Source organism: Cryptomeria japonica, chromosome 8 (genome assembly GCF_030272615.1).
Source record: "Cryptomeria japonica chromosome 8, Sugi_1.0, whole genome shotgun sequence".
NCBI lineage: Eukaryota > Viridiplantae > Streptophyta > Pinopsida > Cupressales > Cupressaceae > Cryptomeria > Cryptomeria japonica.
In genome coordinates, this window is record NC_081412.1 from 172,263,661 (window position 1) to 172,280,023 (window position 16,363).

The 16,363-nt window shown below is 39.1% G+C and overlaps 1 protein-coding gene across 2 annotated transcripts in view; it reads right to left on the bottom strand.

The window, feature by feature from the left end:
* Nucleotides 1–283: 283 nt before the first annotated feature.
* The window catches only part of LOC131050625 (ribose-phosphate pyrophosphokinase 1), a 146,732-nt gene continuing 130,652 nt past the window's right edge, over nt 284–16,363 (bottom strand). Inside the window, exons 7-8 of one of the 2 annotated variants that reach the window (XM_057984825.2) lie at nt 865–946; nt 284–678 (exon numbers count right to left, since the gene is read on the bottom strand). In XM_057984825.2, the coding sequence (XP_057840808.1) occupies nt 660–678; nt 865–946 (101 nt within the window). In that variant the 3' untranslated portion in view covers nt 284–659. Of the gene's footprint in view, nt 773–864; nt 947–16,363 lie in introns of both variants that reach the window. The other variant, XM_057984824.2, reaches the window with a different exon arrangement.

The following is a 16,363-nucleotide window of genomic DNA, read 5'->3' on the forward strand; positions in this document are numbered from 1 at the left end:
ACAACTTGGAAAGAGAATTTTAGAAATAACTGAGACCGTAAATAAGAACGAAACAACTAAAACAATACAAACAGTTTCCAAAATGGGACGAAGTTACAATACCACTGCACCTGAACATCCAACCTCATTCAAGATATACATATTCCGACTTCATAGTAATATAGTTATTGTTTTGATTCTTCGAGCTTAGTAAGATATTTCATATCTACAAGGTAATTAAATGCAGAGAGTTTATTTTACCCACCTTCTAAACTCACAATCAACTCCTTTAGTAAAAAGCAAAGGTAGAAATTGTCAAAACTTATATTTCACTCGTTAAGAGTACAGGAACAAAATCGATATTGGGTGCATTATTAGCATGGCCAACCCCTTAGCAATCTACCAAATTCAATATCTTTGTATGGCATCATGGAGAATTGGTTTGCGGCAACTTTAGGAGTAAAATGAAGGTAATCTCGATAAAGAATATGCCTGAACTTTGAACTATCAGTGCAAACAATGGGAGACAAGTGATCAAGGAAATATATACACTGGTCATATCGCTACGTTATTTACTTGAAATGCTTCTCCACATATACACAAATTTTCTGATCAATGGAATATGCTACTCACAGATCCATCATCATAAACTCTCCATATTGTTTCTCCCAAAAGATTGGCTACTGACAGAATTGTAAGCTGTGGAAAATAATTTTCATCCTTAACAGGTATTGTATTTGTAATAATAACTTCTTGAAAGAGTCCCCCCGAGAGTAGTTTTATTGCAGGAGGGCTGCAAGAAAGTTTAAAAAAAAAACTAGTGTAACTGACAATAGTTACCAAAAGCAGAAATATTTGATTGATTTGGAATGAGTAAACACTAACCTGAATACAGCATGAGTCGAACATGCATAAACTTCTCGAGCTCCTTCTTGGTGAAGAAGAGCAGCTCCATTGGTTATTGTACCTTCAACAGAATTTCTCATTTAGTGTTGCTACATCCTAAAAAAGCAGTAGATTACAAATTTAATCAGTGACCATAAGACAACAAAAAGACATAACTCCCACAGAATCGGCTGTGAAATTATATTGCACTCATAAAGTGTCCAGAGAAATCCCAACTTATAGAAGACTCGGTGTGAACATGAATTTCATAATATTGATTTATTTAGTTGTACTATATGGTAATGTGAAAAGCCCATTAGCAAACAAGCAAAAATAAAGAACTTCCATATGACTCAGGCGATCAAAATCTAAAGTTATCAAGCCAGCGTATGCATTTATTAACACATATTGTTGAACAACCAAAATGTATAGAATCTTAGAAATTTCAACTGACCAATTTCACAAGTTAGGACATCGCCCTTTCAAAGTAGACAAATTATTAGTAAATCATACAAGTGTGAACATTGGCATGGAAAACTTATGCTTCATGACTTGTAAATTTCAGTGGCATTCAAGATCTGAATCTCTTCATAAGTCAAATCCATAATCATTTTTGACAAAGAAGCCAACCAATACTAATTCAAGGAAAAGAACTTGGAGACTCGTGGATGCACTCTTTCAGTTGCTTTTTAATATTTTGTTGTCGGGTAAATTAGTAGATGTTAAGTTGTTGCCGAGGGGTCGGCGGTTAGCCGATGGTTGCCGACGGTTGGCACCTGCAGCTGATCGACACCCCTATATATATTTGTGTACTTATCTGTTGATGTGGCTAAAGTCGCATCACTGCAACTCTCTCCGACCAACACAGAATAGAATGATCTCGCCGAGTATCCTATCCTCTCTTGTATAAGGAAGCCCTAATGCTGTTTTTAATTGATCAAAGGGGACAACCTCAAGGTTCCAAATATCAGTTCTTGACTACAGGATAGCTCAACGGTAGATGTGTTTTGCTGGGAGCACAAGGGGTCTTACGTTTTGTAACAAGCTGGTCAGCTGCAATTCTCAAACTGCGAAATAAAAATAAGCAAACGAGAAGGGATAGGAGACCTAAAACTAACAAGATTGGTTTGTGGGTAGACGGATTCAACATGACCAATCCCTGATTGGCTAGAATGGCTCACAACCTCGCAGGAACAGTGCAATCTTCAAAGGGACTTGGAAGATTTTCAGACTGCAAATGCATGGCTAAGCACCCAATTCTGGCACAGCTCAGACGAACACCTGCAATTGAACTAAACGCAATTAAAGGCTCAGACTAACTATACACAAGAACATACAATCAGTATATCCTTAACGGTATGAGCCTGAATCCATCAAATACCTGCACACCCAAAACAGAAAGACCTACCTAAAATGTTGAAAGAAACCATGCAAACAGGATAAAAACAAGATGATAAACACCAAATCAATGTCTATATATTGATTTCAGCTGCCTATTACAACAATTTCTACAGCATCCCTATGCTACTAAAATTTAACCTTCTACAATCTAGCCTATTCTAACTACCTAAAAATGTAACAATAATCTAACTAGAGTCTAACTATCTAACAATCTAACCCTTTACAAAAGAAAGGCCTTTGCCTTTTATAGATTTTACATGTCGAACTGGTGGCCAAGATTGACTGCAACCTGCCTTCTAGAAGCTGGCAGCTTTAACCCATACCCACTTAATTCTTAGTTATTCCTTCGACGACAATTCCAACTACCTACAACTGTTTGGCATTAATTCGGTCCTCTTGGTGGTTGGGAATAGTTGTCCACAACTGACTTGTTTCTCCTTTGTTTCAAAATATCTTAAGTGGGGCCCACAAGCAGTTTTACATTTAAACAATTTCAGTTTTCCAAACTAAATTTCTGGAATTAAATCCAGCTGTGCATTTCTCAAGAATGCATAATTCGAGTAGCATTCTATGTTCTTTGTCTTTGGTCTCGGTGGTAGACTTCAACTTTGTGGTCTGGTGGCACGCTTCCCAATGCATGGTTCCGATCCCGCACTCCTGCATCCTCTTCTCCAGCCTCCAGCGCCAAGCCTTGATTGCGATCCTTCTTCGATTTGCGTTTCAGGCTTTCTCCTGGTTCCTCCCGACGATGCCTTCCTGCAAACAATCAATTTTACCTTTAATCAATCAATTTGAAAATTAATTAAATTAATTTAACAAACATTAAATTTTATGCAATGTCGGGCTACGTCCTGTGGAGCTCGGACTTGAGAATCTCTTTGTGACATGTATCTTTTTCGGGCACACTGGAGATTTCGAGAGATTTTAGTTTTTAGTTTCACTCCTTCACTTTCTCAACTTCGCGTGAAATAGGTGAAATGCGAGATTTTATTCTAAAATCACAATGTTTGTTCATTGCAAATTTCGAGCCTGTGAAGTCTTTTGAATCTGAAACTCGACACTTTGAACAAAAATGGGAGAACACTCACCTAACTCGGCTTTTCAACTAAAAATGGCGATTTTGTTTTTGGGCCTTTTAAGTTAAAACGCCTTTGAATAAAATTCGGACATTTTGATCTTAAGTGTGCAATTTTTTTTTTATGCTTTGGGCGTTCCTCCTCATTGATTTAATTTGAGCCTTTACTTGTGTCGCCTAGCTAACTTCTAGCTAACCTATGATATCGCACGAATTTTCCCTTTGAGTTTTTTCGGCTAAGAACCATGTTTTGCGAGGTTTGTAACTTTGAAATTTTCGGCCAAGAAGCCGATTTAGCAAACTTAAGTCATTTTCGGCCTACTCAGGCTTTATGCACGGTTTTACCCTAAGTCTATTTCCGGTCTTTAAGGAGACATTGTGTGATTTCGGACTCTTTGTCATTTCCTGTTATTTCTACGTTTTAGGCTTATAAGCCAATTTTGCATGAACTCGAGGTTTTCGGGCCTTATGGACATTTTGTGAGATTTTGTGTATTTTCGGCCCACAAAGCCATTTTACGTGATTTTCCATTTGACGCCTTTTCGGGTCATAAGATGATTTGGTGCGATGTTTGGCGATTTCGGTCTGTGAGAACGATTTGGCACGATTTTATGTTTTCTTCGGCCGAAATGACTAAGATGCGCAAGTTTCATTTTTCACTTCATTTTCGAGTAATGAAGACGCAATTTGAGCTTTGCGATTTCTCTACCTTCTCATCTTTTCGAGTAAACAGAGGATCTTGCACGATTTATATGTTGGTCTCATTTCTTCTTTTCGGTCAACTGAGGGAATGGGAATTCAAACTTTTCATCTTATTTTCGGCATTTTGACTGGGGTTGCGCATTTTTGGTTTCCCTTTGTCTTTCTCGGTCTACAAGCTCGACTTACCTGGAACGTTTTCGGCTTAACATGATTGATTTTCAAAGCGACTTTCCTTCTAGCCCCGACAAACTTGGGCATCTTAGATAAAATGCGTGATTTTAGATTCATTTTTTGTCTTCCTTTTCCGTGACTTCGGGCTTCTAAGGAGAAATGAGAGATTGATTTTTTTTCGAGCAATATGGGTGTTCTGCGCGATTTTATTACTTGCCCTTCTCTGAATTTCAGCTTATGAGACCATCTTGGGAGTTTGACGTTTTTCTTCCCCTTATATTTCGGCCGATGAGGGGATTTTGCGAGTTTAGGAAAGCTTTGAATGACTTTTCGGGCAAATGGTGTATTTTGTTAGTTTCGGCTTTTACCTTCTCCTTTGAAAGTTTTGCGATTTTTCTTATTTTCTATTTTCGGCTTAGAGGCCCATTTTGGGAGTTTATGTTTTGAGTTCTCTTCTAAAGTTTTTGGGATTTGTAGGCATGAATGATTTTCGGGCCTTAACCTTCTTTTGAACTTGGACTCTTTATTTTGCGAGCTTGTGCTCTGTCAATTTCGGCCTGGAAGCCGATTTTTCAAGCTTAAGTCAATTTTGACCTTTTTCGACCTGTGAGCCGAATTTGAAAGATTTACTAATGTCGGTCTAAACAGACCATGTGAGATTTATGAAGAAAACAGAAAACTTGGCCATTTCAAGGAAAACGCGCGACTCTTTCGAATTGGGCTTTCGGCCTTTCAGACCATTTTGCAAAGTCAGGAGTTTGCATTTCGGGTTGAATGGATTTCGCAAGCTTCTTCAATTTTGGGATTACTCCTTCAAAATAGGATCTTGGTGTTTGCAAGGTTGAGAGATAACTTCGAACTATGGAATGAACCACTTCTCACGCGAGGGCAGAATTAGAGGGGGTCCCCTGGCAACGACGGGGTAGGGTGTGCAATACGCACAACAAATGGCGACTCGACTGGGAAATGTTCCTGAACATTTCAAGGATGACTATCCGGATCAGACCCCAGAATCTATGGTATATACCCCACAAAACAACCCAAATGACAAAAGATAGACTCAAAATAAAAGTGAGGTCGCAAACTAAATCAAGTCACCAACCTTCAAAATCAAGTATGTGCAATAAAGTTCATTCCGGCTTGAAGAAAGTTGAAATATCATTGTTCAATTAAGGCAAGCTACCTTGCAGACTCATACTCCAAACGTAACCTGGATAGAGCCCCGCTACCAGCGAGTGTCTATAGCCTCGGCGAGGTTATCGCTTGTAAGCTCACAGAGATTGCTCTGTTTCCGGTAAATTTTCTTTTTGTTTATATTTTCGATACCAGCAGAGATGTCTGCATTCCCAAAGCCAAGCATTGGATATTTCTTTGCTTTTCAATCTCTTTTCTTTTGATTTTCTCTTTTGATTTTTTCTTTTCACATTGGCTCATAAGCAATGAAGCCTACGTGGGATTGAGCGTTACAGTGGTCGCTGAAGTAGAGCTTCAAATTTTCACTTGCAATGACTTCCCTTTGATAAAACAACAAACTTAAGCGATTTTAAACGTTAAATGTGCAGTGATCACAATTTTGGTGATAAAATGCAGTAAGCAACTAAATTTTTAGAATGACTAGGCCTTAAGCCAAATGAACTGACTACGGGGGCAACCGTCAATTAGGCGCTCTACCAAAGTCGACATCTAAGAAATGAGCTGAAAAAACTTCCTGACTTCGTACACCAATGCTAGGAAAAGCAAACAAACCCCTTGCAAAAACTAATGAGGAGATAACCCCTTCTGAAAGGACACCTACTCTAAGGCAGCAAAGCAAACTAAACTAAAACAAAAAACAAACTACTCTAAAATAGAAAAGAAAAGCCAAAACTAATTATATACAAGAAGAGACTGATTGTACAAAATGCGGATTATATGTATACGTTCCCGACCCAGGGTGATTTCTCAGTATGTGTAGTAGTATAAGGGCAGTGGGAACAGTTCTCAGTCTAGCTTGTTTGTCTTTATATTCTGAAAAGAAAATTTTCAGTTGGCCACTCTCGAGTTTAACCACGATATTGGGCAAAATTATCAGAATATTCAAAATCAAATTGTAAATTTTCAGAATTAACTGTGGGAGGGAAAGAAACAACCTGGCGAGTTTCTGAGTCATACGAGGTGTCAGGTGGCGGGAGATCTTTAGCAGCTGTATCAAGAGGTCGCAATTGGTGATGTAGCATCTTGCTTACGTCCGGTTCGCGCAAATCAGCATCAAATTCTTTATCGGGTCGCGCAAGTTGAAAAATGATCTCAAAACCAAACTCGAACTCAGGAAAGAGGGGTGCATCATCTGTTGGTGCATCTTCAAGCTGTATGAACAATGCGGCCTTATAGACTTCCGTCAACACGTCTTCAAACAGCGGGGATTCTTCGATTGATTGGTCCTTAAAAATGTCCTTGACGGACTCTTGGACTACATCCTGCATTGGCGGGGTTGCCGCAAATTGCTCTTCAGCATCGAGCTGCTCTACGGAGCTCACTTGATCGTTCTCAAAAACATCCTCCTCAGCCCTGTCTTCATTAAGTGCACGGATAGTACAGTCATCTTCGGTCACATCTTCCTTTGGCACAAGGATAGCAAAATCATTTGCTGTCACAATCTGATTGACTAGTTCACCTTGCTCAGCACTTGATAACTCCATCCTAACATCGTCAGAAGGTGTGGTGCTGCATTGATTTGCGTTCGTCTGTATTCATCTGCAGCGAGGTAGGCACTCCAGACTATGTTGGTGATGGGCTCTTCTGGCTCTTTAGGCAATCCATATTGGGCTTTAACTTGACTAACTACCTTCATGCATAATAAGCAGGTGAATTCGGAATGCGGGGTGCAGTGAATTTTGCATCGCCAAGGTGATAGCATGCTCTCCAAGCACAACTCCTCGAGACCAAACTGGTTCTCAATCCGATCCTTAAATCTTGTAAACTCATCAGTGCTGGATAGAGGACTGGGGATATTTGACTGTGCTAGCTCCTCTGGTTTGGGGATATCCAAGAAAAATATCCGCCCCTGCAGATATCCAAGAAAAATATCCACCCCTGCAATGCCAACTCAACTCTTGAAAGAAACGTCAAGCAACTCAACTCATCGTGCTCAGTCGTGCCATGAATCCTGCAGTGAGCTACCGATGTGAACTCGGATAACTGCCTTGGATACAATTGTAGACTCAGCCTTTGCTGGAATTGGAAAATGTGGGACAGCAGGCAGCCTTCATGAAGTGCTTGACCCAACATTTTGAGTCAGAACTTTTTGTATTTTTAGACTTTTCTGATTTTTTGGTTTTTTTTGGTTTAACAGGGATCTTGCATATCCCGAATATAACATGGATTGAGTGCAAAGAAGGGTAAAAAGCTATAAGGTTACTCCTCACAAATATGGATTGATATGATCTAGGTTTAGCTGTTTAGACATTCATCATACTATTGACGTGTATTTTGTACACTATCAAACACAGAATAAAATACCTAAAGGTACCTTATCCTCTCTTGAGTAAAGCCTCTGAATGCTGAAGATATTGCGAAAAGGATCAATAAGGGTGACTTCAAGGTTCCTCGTTGTAGGATCTCTACGTGTGGATAAGCTCTTTGTGGTATGATGTGATTTGTTGGAATCACAAGGGGACTTACACTTGATGACTGAACTTCTGATTTGCTTTGAATATTGCTGGAACACAGGATTTCACTGCCTTAGATTTGGAAAAAAGGGAAAAAGATGAGGGCGAGGAAAGGATCTAATCCTAACACTAAGAATGTAAGAGCAATGAATGATCTTTGATGAAATTCTAACTAAGTCTTGTTTTGACATCTCAAGACCATCTCCACAAGGCTAGTGTGATCTTCGAAGGAAAGCTTTATGATGTTCAAATCATCACTGCAGGCATAGACACCATCAGGTTGATGCATATCAATGAAGAAGCGATAATTGAAGTTAGGCTTAAGCTGAACGATTCCAGTTGACTACACAAGGCAAGTCTGCAATCAACAAACTGCTAGTAGTATGGATATACGAATTTCACCATCAATCAAGCACATTTCTTCCACTCATCTAATAACACGAAATCAAATATGAGAAGTATAGAGACCATGCAAATTGTCGAATCGACCCATAAATTCCACCATTTCTTCAATGAAGTTACAAATCTTTTACAACAACATCTTGGCAACAATCTTTGCATTCTCTCTCTACTCTACTCTAATTGCTATTCTAATCACCTTCTAACTACTCCCTATTTGTCTTCTATTAACTACTTCTATATTCCCTTTACAAAATGAAGAGTCGAGGCTTATATAGTGCCCACAATACAATTCGATGGCTAAGATCAATTTGAGATCAATGGCCAAGATTCAATAATGAAAACCCTAATTAGGGTTTGTTACAACCATTACATAACATTTAATGCTTGACCAATGAAATAATTGTATTGCTTGGACACATGTCCTCTCTGGAAAATTCGACCAATGGATGGCTGGGGTAGGTACATTGAAGTTTGTGCTACCTTCTATGAGTTAGGTACATTGAATCTGGACATTGTTGAGGTGGACCAATCCGATTGGAGGAGTGATGACTAGGATGCCAACTCGTCTGACACTTGTAACTTGGTAGATATTCAACTTGATGTTGTTGAGAAGCTAGCTTTAATTAATTCATCTGGAACTATCTGCTTCTTCAATGAACCCTTTGCTCCGACTTCTTGTGTCCTTGATGTGCAGGATGATTGATGTACCTCGCCTTGGAATGCTGGATTGGAAGAGGTCGCCCTTGTTGATGTTAGGCTGGATCGAAGAAGGTCGTCCTTGTCGATGCTAGGCTGGAGGAGGTTGCCCTTATCCTTGCTTGATCTGGCTTGATTTTCCTTGAGGAGAGCCTTCGGACTTGTAGATCTTTCGAGCTTGGGAGTCGCCATCTTGATACCTACACAACATTTCACAATTAATAATATATCTTGAAGTACAGAAATTAGGATTCAAAAGGAAGATTTAAGATTTTAATTAGGAAACGTCATGATAAATCTTGAGTTATCATTTCCTAATTAACCATGCAATACTTAGACTTTTCTAAAAAATGTCTAAAAAATCAAACCTTGAATAAGGGTGTCAAGATGATTTTGCCATACCTCCTCTTGAGAATTAACTCTAAGAAATGATGCAAAAAATAGGAGAATTCGCTAGGCAAAGTGTAAATCAAAGCTCTCCCTTAGATAAAATGCACCTCCTTTAGCTTTGGAAAAGAACTCCACCTTCCACTAGCCTCTTCAAGATCTGGAAATTCGCCTTCAAATACCTTCAAAACATCTGGAATTTATCCTCCAATCTAGCAAGAAATTCTCCTCTCCAATAGCTTTCAAGATGAATTTCGCCCTCCACTAGCTTCTCCACACTTAGTAGAAATTCGCTCCACTCCTCTGGATTTCGCTCCTCAAATTGCTCTCCAATTTCGCACTTGAAAGGATGATTGAATGATTTGAATTGTGAAGCAACACCTCCAATATATAGAGCTTCACCTTCCACTTACCCATGAGGCCGACCTAGCAAATAAAAGGTGAAATAATAAATAAAACCTCAAAAGGAGTAGGCCGACTTGTCAAATAAAGGCAAAATAATGCCTTGTGCGCTCAACTTTTAATTTTTAATTTCACAAAAATTAATTTTAAATGCCTTTATAATAGAAATTCGAATTTTTTTTAGGCCCAAAATTAGTTTATTAAATGCCAATTTAATTAATTTTTTCAAATATTCCAAAGTTAGCAATTTGACATCTAATGCGATTTGGAGGATATCAACGTTGGGATATGGCAAAAATAAAGAATGTCAATAACTTCGCTCTAGTCCCTAGGAGAGGGACAGGAGCACTTTTTCATTTTTAGGCTAGGATTCTCAATTTTTTGAAGTCAAACCGTTATTCATCATGCTTTAGAAGATCCTTCCCATCTCGCACAACCTTGCCTTAGCATAATCTTGGAAGGAAATTGTTGATTTTATAAAAAGTGCCCTGGTCCTTCAATGAGGGACAGGAGCACTTTTGAGTCCATTGCATGAATTCTTGATCATATCAACTTCAAACTATCCTCCAGGCGTAGAATATCACATTTCACTCCATCTTGAGCCTTGGTAATAAAAATATCATTTCAAAATGCAAGGTAAATGGTCATATTTGGAAATTGCGCCCTGGTCCCTTGGTGAGGGACAGGAGCACTTTTGCCGATTGTCGTCAAAATTTGCAACTCTTGCATCTTAATTCCACTTCAAGGCATTTTAAACACTTTTTCAAACTTGCGCCTTGGCCTCAATTTGTCCAAAATTGGCGAGAAAGGCTAGATAACATGTTAAGCGCTCTGGTCCCTTGGTGAGGGACGAGAGCACTTTTTCAATTTCAAGCTTATCCGGCCTTTGCTAGCTTCCCAAATTATCTTCAATGGGCTAATCATGTCCTCTTCCATTCATTTCAATCACAAACTTGCCTTGTCTTTGCAAGAAATTTACACTTTCTTGGCAAATTGCTCTAGACCCTTGGAGAGGGACGGGAGCACTTTTTGGAAAGTCACTCTGGTCCCTTGGAGAGGGACGGGAGCACTTTTTGCATCTTGGTGTATTTCTTTGTTCTTTTAAACCTTCAATCGCGTCCAAGGCATAAAACATCCTTCGTCCTTCCCATCCAAGTCAAGTTTTGCCATAAAATATCAAACAAAGAGGAGAAACTTGAAAAAGTGGCATGGTCCTTCAGTGAGGGACAGGAGCACTTTTTGTCATTTGGGTTGATTTACTCCTTTGTAGACCGCTTAAATTATATTCAATGGACAAAACATGCCTCCCTTAACCTCTTCAAATCATAAAATCACTTTAATCTTGCAAAGGAAGTGCAAATTTGAAATTCAAGGTCCGGTCCTTCAGTGAGGGACAAGAGCACTTTTTGCCTTCTAAGCCAAAATGTCTCACTTTTCACCTCGAAATTCCTTTGCTAGGGAAGATTTCATCTTACTTGACGCTATGAATAAAAGTTAATGTCCAATAAAGGTCTAAAATTGTGCATATAAAGAAAAGCGCTCTGGTCCTTCAGTGAGGGACAAGAGCACTTTTGACCTTCTAGGCAAAAACTTCATCATTTCATCGTTTTTGATCAAGTCTAGATGCTTTATCATGTTCATTTCGTCCTTCACCATGCCTTTGATGTCTCAATTTAACCAAACAAGGCCAGGAATGGCTCAAATAAGTCTTTTCGCCCTGGTCCCTTGGAGAGGGACAAGAGCGCTTTTGCCTTGGTCCTCCTGAGAGGGACAGGAGCACTTTTTCCTTTAACCTTCAAAATTCACCATTTTTGTGCCTTCAAAATCTTCAAAAGTATCAAGTCATGTCCAATTATCATTCCGGAAGACCCTGCACAAAACAAAATAGAAAAGTCAGTGACAAATATGCATAAAATAACATTTGTGCTCTAGTCCCTTGGAGAGGGACGGGAGCACTTTTGTCCTTTCTGGCTAAAATATTCAAAATTTAGGTCTCCAATCATTTCACAAGGCAGAGTTAGGTCATCTTCAAGGCCAGGAATCAGTTAGCAAGCCCTCGCAAAACAAGAAATTGCACTTAGAATGAAATTCGCCCTAGGCCTCCAGTGAAGGACAGGAGCACTTTCTCTATTTCAGGCATCATCTTGCCTTCCAAAATTTGATCAAAGTTTGCCTAGGCAAGAATACACAATTTCATCTTCAAAATGCTAAAACTTAGGAAAAATTTGAATTTTACCCCAAAAAACCCTGACTAGACCTAACCTGAAACATATCTAACCTTCCTGACAAACTTATCTTACTTCAATAATCAACCCTCGGAAGGACGCTCAATAACTTTCAAAATTTGACTGGACTCAGCTTGAAAAATATCCAAAAGAAACCCCTAAGGCTTAGCCCTAGCCTAGACAGACCACTCACTCACTCAAAACCCAAAAAACAGAGAGAAGAACAGGCAAAACAAAAGCAAAAAAGAGGGGGTCCCCATTTGCAATGGGGCGATGTGTGAAAACGTCACAACACATACCCACCCTCCTCCTAGCGCCAATTTTGTTAACATAGCTAAAGTCGCATTGCTACAACTCTCTTCGGCCAACGTAGAATAGAATCATGTCGCCGAGTATCCTATCCTCTCTTGTATAAGGAAGCCCTAATGCTGTTTTTAATTGATCAAAGGGGACAACCTCAAGGTTCCAAATGTTAGTTCTTGACTACAGGATAGCTCAATGGTAGATGCGTTTTGCTGGGAGCACAAGGGGTCTTACGTTTTGCAACAAGCTAGTCAATTGCAATACTGTGAAATAAAAAAAAGCAAAGGGGAAGGGATAGGAGACCTAACACTAACAATATTGGTATGCGGGTCGACGGATTCAACATGACCAATCCCTGCATGGCCAGAATGATTCACAACCTTGCAGGAACGATGCAATCTTCAAAGGGACTTGGAAGATTTTCAGACTCCAAATGCATGGCTAAGAAACCCAATTCTAGCGCAGCTCAGACGGACACTTGCAATTGAACTAAACGCAATTAAAAGCTCAGACTAACCATACACAAGAACATACAATCAGTATATCCTTAACGGTATGAGCCTGAATCCATCAAATACCTGCACACCCAAAACAGAAAGACCTATCTAAAATGCTGAAAGAAATTATGCAAACAGGATGAAAACAAGATGATAAACTCCAAATCAATGTCTATATATTGATTTCAGCTGCCTATTACAACAATTTCTGCAACATCCCTATGCTACTAAGATTTAACCTTCTACAATCTAGCGTATTCTAACTGCCTAAAAGTCTAACAGTAATCTAACTAGAGTCTAACTATCTAACAATCTAACCCTTTACAAGAGAAAGGCCTCTGCCTTTTATAGATTTTACATGTCGAACCGATGGCCAAGGTTGACTGCATCCAAGGTCTGCAACCTGCCTTCCAAAAGCTGGCAACTTTAACACATGCCCACTTAAATTCTTAGTTATCCCTTCAACCACAATTCCAACTACCTACAACTGTTTGGCATTAATTCGGTCCTCTTGGTGGTTGGGAATAGTTGTCCACAACTGACTTGTTTCCCCTTTGTTTCAAAATATCTTAAGTGGGGCCCGAAAGCAATTTTACATTTAAACATTTTCAGTTTTCCAAATTGAATTTCTGGAATTAAATCCAGCTGTGCATTTCTCGAGAATGCATAATTCGGGTAGCATTCTATGTTCTTTGTCTTTGGTCTCGGTGGTATACTTCAACTTTGTGGTCTGGTGGCGCGCTTCCCAATGCTTGGTTTTGATCCCGCGCTCCTGCATCCTTTTCTCCAACCTCCAGTGCCTGGCCTTGATTGTGATCCTTCTTCAATTTGCGTTTCAAGCTTTCTCCTGGTTCCTCCAGACGATGCCTTCCTGCAAACAATCAATTTTACCTTTAATCAATCAATTTGAAAAATTAATTAAATTAATTTAACGAACATTAAATTTTATGCGATGTCGGGCTACGTCCTGTGGAACTCGAACTTGAGAAGCTCTTTGTGAGATATATCTTTTTCGAGCACACTGGAGATTTCGATAGATTTTAGTTTTAAGTTTCACTCCTCCACATTCTCAACTTTGGGCGAAATAGGTGAAATGCGAGATTTTATTCTAAAATCACAATGTTTGTTCATTGCGAATTTCAAGCCTCTGAAGTCTTTTGAATCTGAAACTCGACACTTTGAACAAAAATGGGAGAACACTCACCTAACTCGGCTTTTCAACTAAAAATGGCGATTTTGTTTTTGGGCCTTTAAGTTAAAACACCTTTGAATAAAATTCGGACATTTTGATCTTAAGTGTGCAATTTTTATTTTATGCTTTGGGCATTCCTCCTCATTGATTTAATTTGAGCCTTTACTTGTGTCGCCTAGCTAACTTCTAGCTAACCTATGATATCGTGTGAATTTTCCCTTTGAGTTTTTTCGGCTAAGAACCATGTTTTGCGAGGTTTGCAACTTTGAAATTTTCGGCCAAGAAGCCGATTTAGCAAACTTAAGTCATTTTCAGCCTACTCAAGATTTATGCACGGTTTTACCCTAAGTCTATTTCGGGTCTTTAAGGAGACATTGTGTGATTTCGGACTCTTTGTCATTTCCTGTTATTTCTACGTTTTAGGCTTATAAGCCAATTTTGCATGAACTCGTGGTTTCCAGGCCTTATGGACATTTTGTGAGATTTTGTGCATTTTCGGCCCACAGAGCCATTTTGCGTGATTTTCCCTTTGACGCCTTTTCGGGTCATAAGATGATTTGGTGCGATGTTTGGCGATTTTCGGTCTATGAGAACGATTTGGCACGATTTTATGTTTTCTTCGGCCGAAATGACTAAGATGCGCAAGTTTCATTTTTCACTTCATTTTCGGGTAATGAAGACGCGATTTGAGCTTCGCAATTTCTCTACCTTCTCAACTTTTCGGGTAAACAGAGGATCTTGCACGATTTATATGTTGGTCTCATTTCTTCTTTTCGATCAACTGAGGGAATGGGAATTCAAACTTTTCATCTTATTTTCGGCATTCTGACTGGGGTTGCGCGTTTTTGGTTTCCCTTTGTCTTTCTCTGCCTACAAGCTCGACTTACCTAGAACGTTTTCAGCTCAACATGATTGATTTTCCAAGCGACTTTCCTTTCTGCCCTGACAAACTCGGGCATCTAAGATAAAATGCACGATTTTAGATTCATTTTTCGTCTTCCTTTTCCACAACTTCGGGCTTCTAAGGAGAAATGAGAGATTGAATTTTTTTCGGGCAATATGGGTGTTCTGCGGGATTTTATTACTTGCCCTTCTCTGAATTTCAGCTTATGAGACCATCTTGGGAGTTTGACGTTTTTCTTCCCCTTATATTTCGGCCGATGAGGGGATTTCGCGAGTTTAGGAAAGCTTTGAATGACTTTTCGAGCAAATGGTGTATTTTGTTAGTTTCGGCTTTTACCTTGTCCTTTGAAAGTTTCGCGATTTTCTTATTTTCTATTTTCGGCTTAGAGGCTGATTTTGGGAGTTTATGTTTTGAGTTGTCTTCTAAAGTGTTCGGGATTCGCAGGCATGAATGATTTTTGGGCCTTAGAGCCTTCTTTTGAACTTGGACTCTTTATTTTGCGAGCTTGTGGTCTATCCATTTCAGCCTAGAAGCCGATTTTTCAAACATGTCATTTTTTACCTTTTTCGGCCTATGAGCCGAATTTGAAAGATTTGCTAATGTCAGCCTAAACAAACCATGTGAGATTTACGAAGAAAACATAAAATTCGGACATTTCAAGGAAAACGCGCGACTCTTTCGAACTAGGCTTTCGGCCTTTTAGACCATTTTGCAAAGTCAGGAGTTTGCATTTCGGGTTGAATGGATTTCGTAAGCTTACTTCAATTTTGGGATTACGCCTTCAAAATAGGATCTTGGTGTTTGCAAGGTCGAGAGATAACTTCGAACTATGGAATGAACGACTTCTCATGCGAGGGCAGAATTAGAAGGGGTCCCCTGTCAACGATGGGGTGGGGTGTGCAATACGCACAACATTATCCTCGAGATATATTATGTTAGATTAGAAATGCTATTCTGGAGATACATTGCAATCCTGTTATTAATGAATATATATCTGTGAGTTCTCTCTACATCATGCATATGAGTAATGTTATGTTTTATTTGAATTCTATTATGTTCCTGAACATGTACGCTACGGGGCAAACATCTTTAAGTTCAATATATTTTGCCATCCAATTCTAGTATTTCTACTTCTATATCTGATAAGAATAGTACTTGCAATAATGAACAGAAATAACAATGTATACCAAATACACTAACAGAGTATTCAAATTAAATTCTCATAAAGTAGACAGGTGGTGATCAGCCAAGGATCCGATTACTTTCCCTAACTACGAGAAGCCTACTTAAAGTACCCAATGGTTGTGAAGAAGAACACAACCATCAACAACTAACAATTGACTCCTAACAACTACCCACAAACCAACAAGTTAATAATACATAGTCAAATACAACCAAATTGACAAAACATTACAAACTCATTTTACACAACTACATCATCCATCCCAAAAAGAAAACTTGGACTCCATGCTGAGAACATTAGGGGATTTTCCTA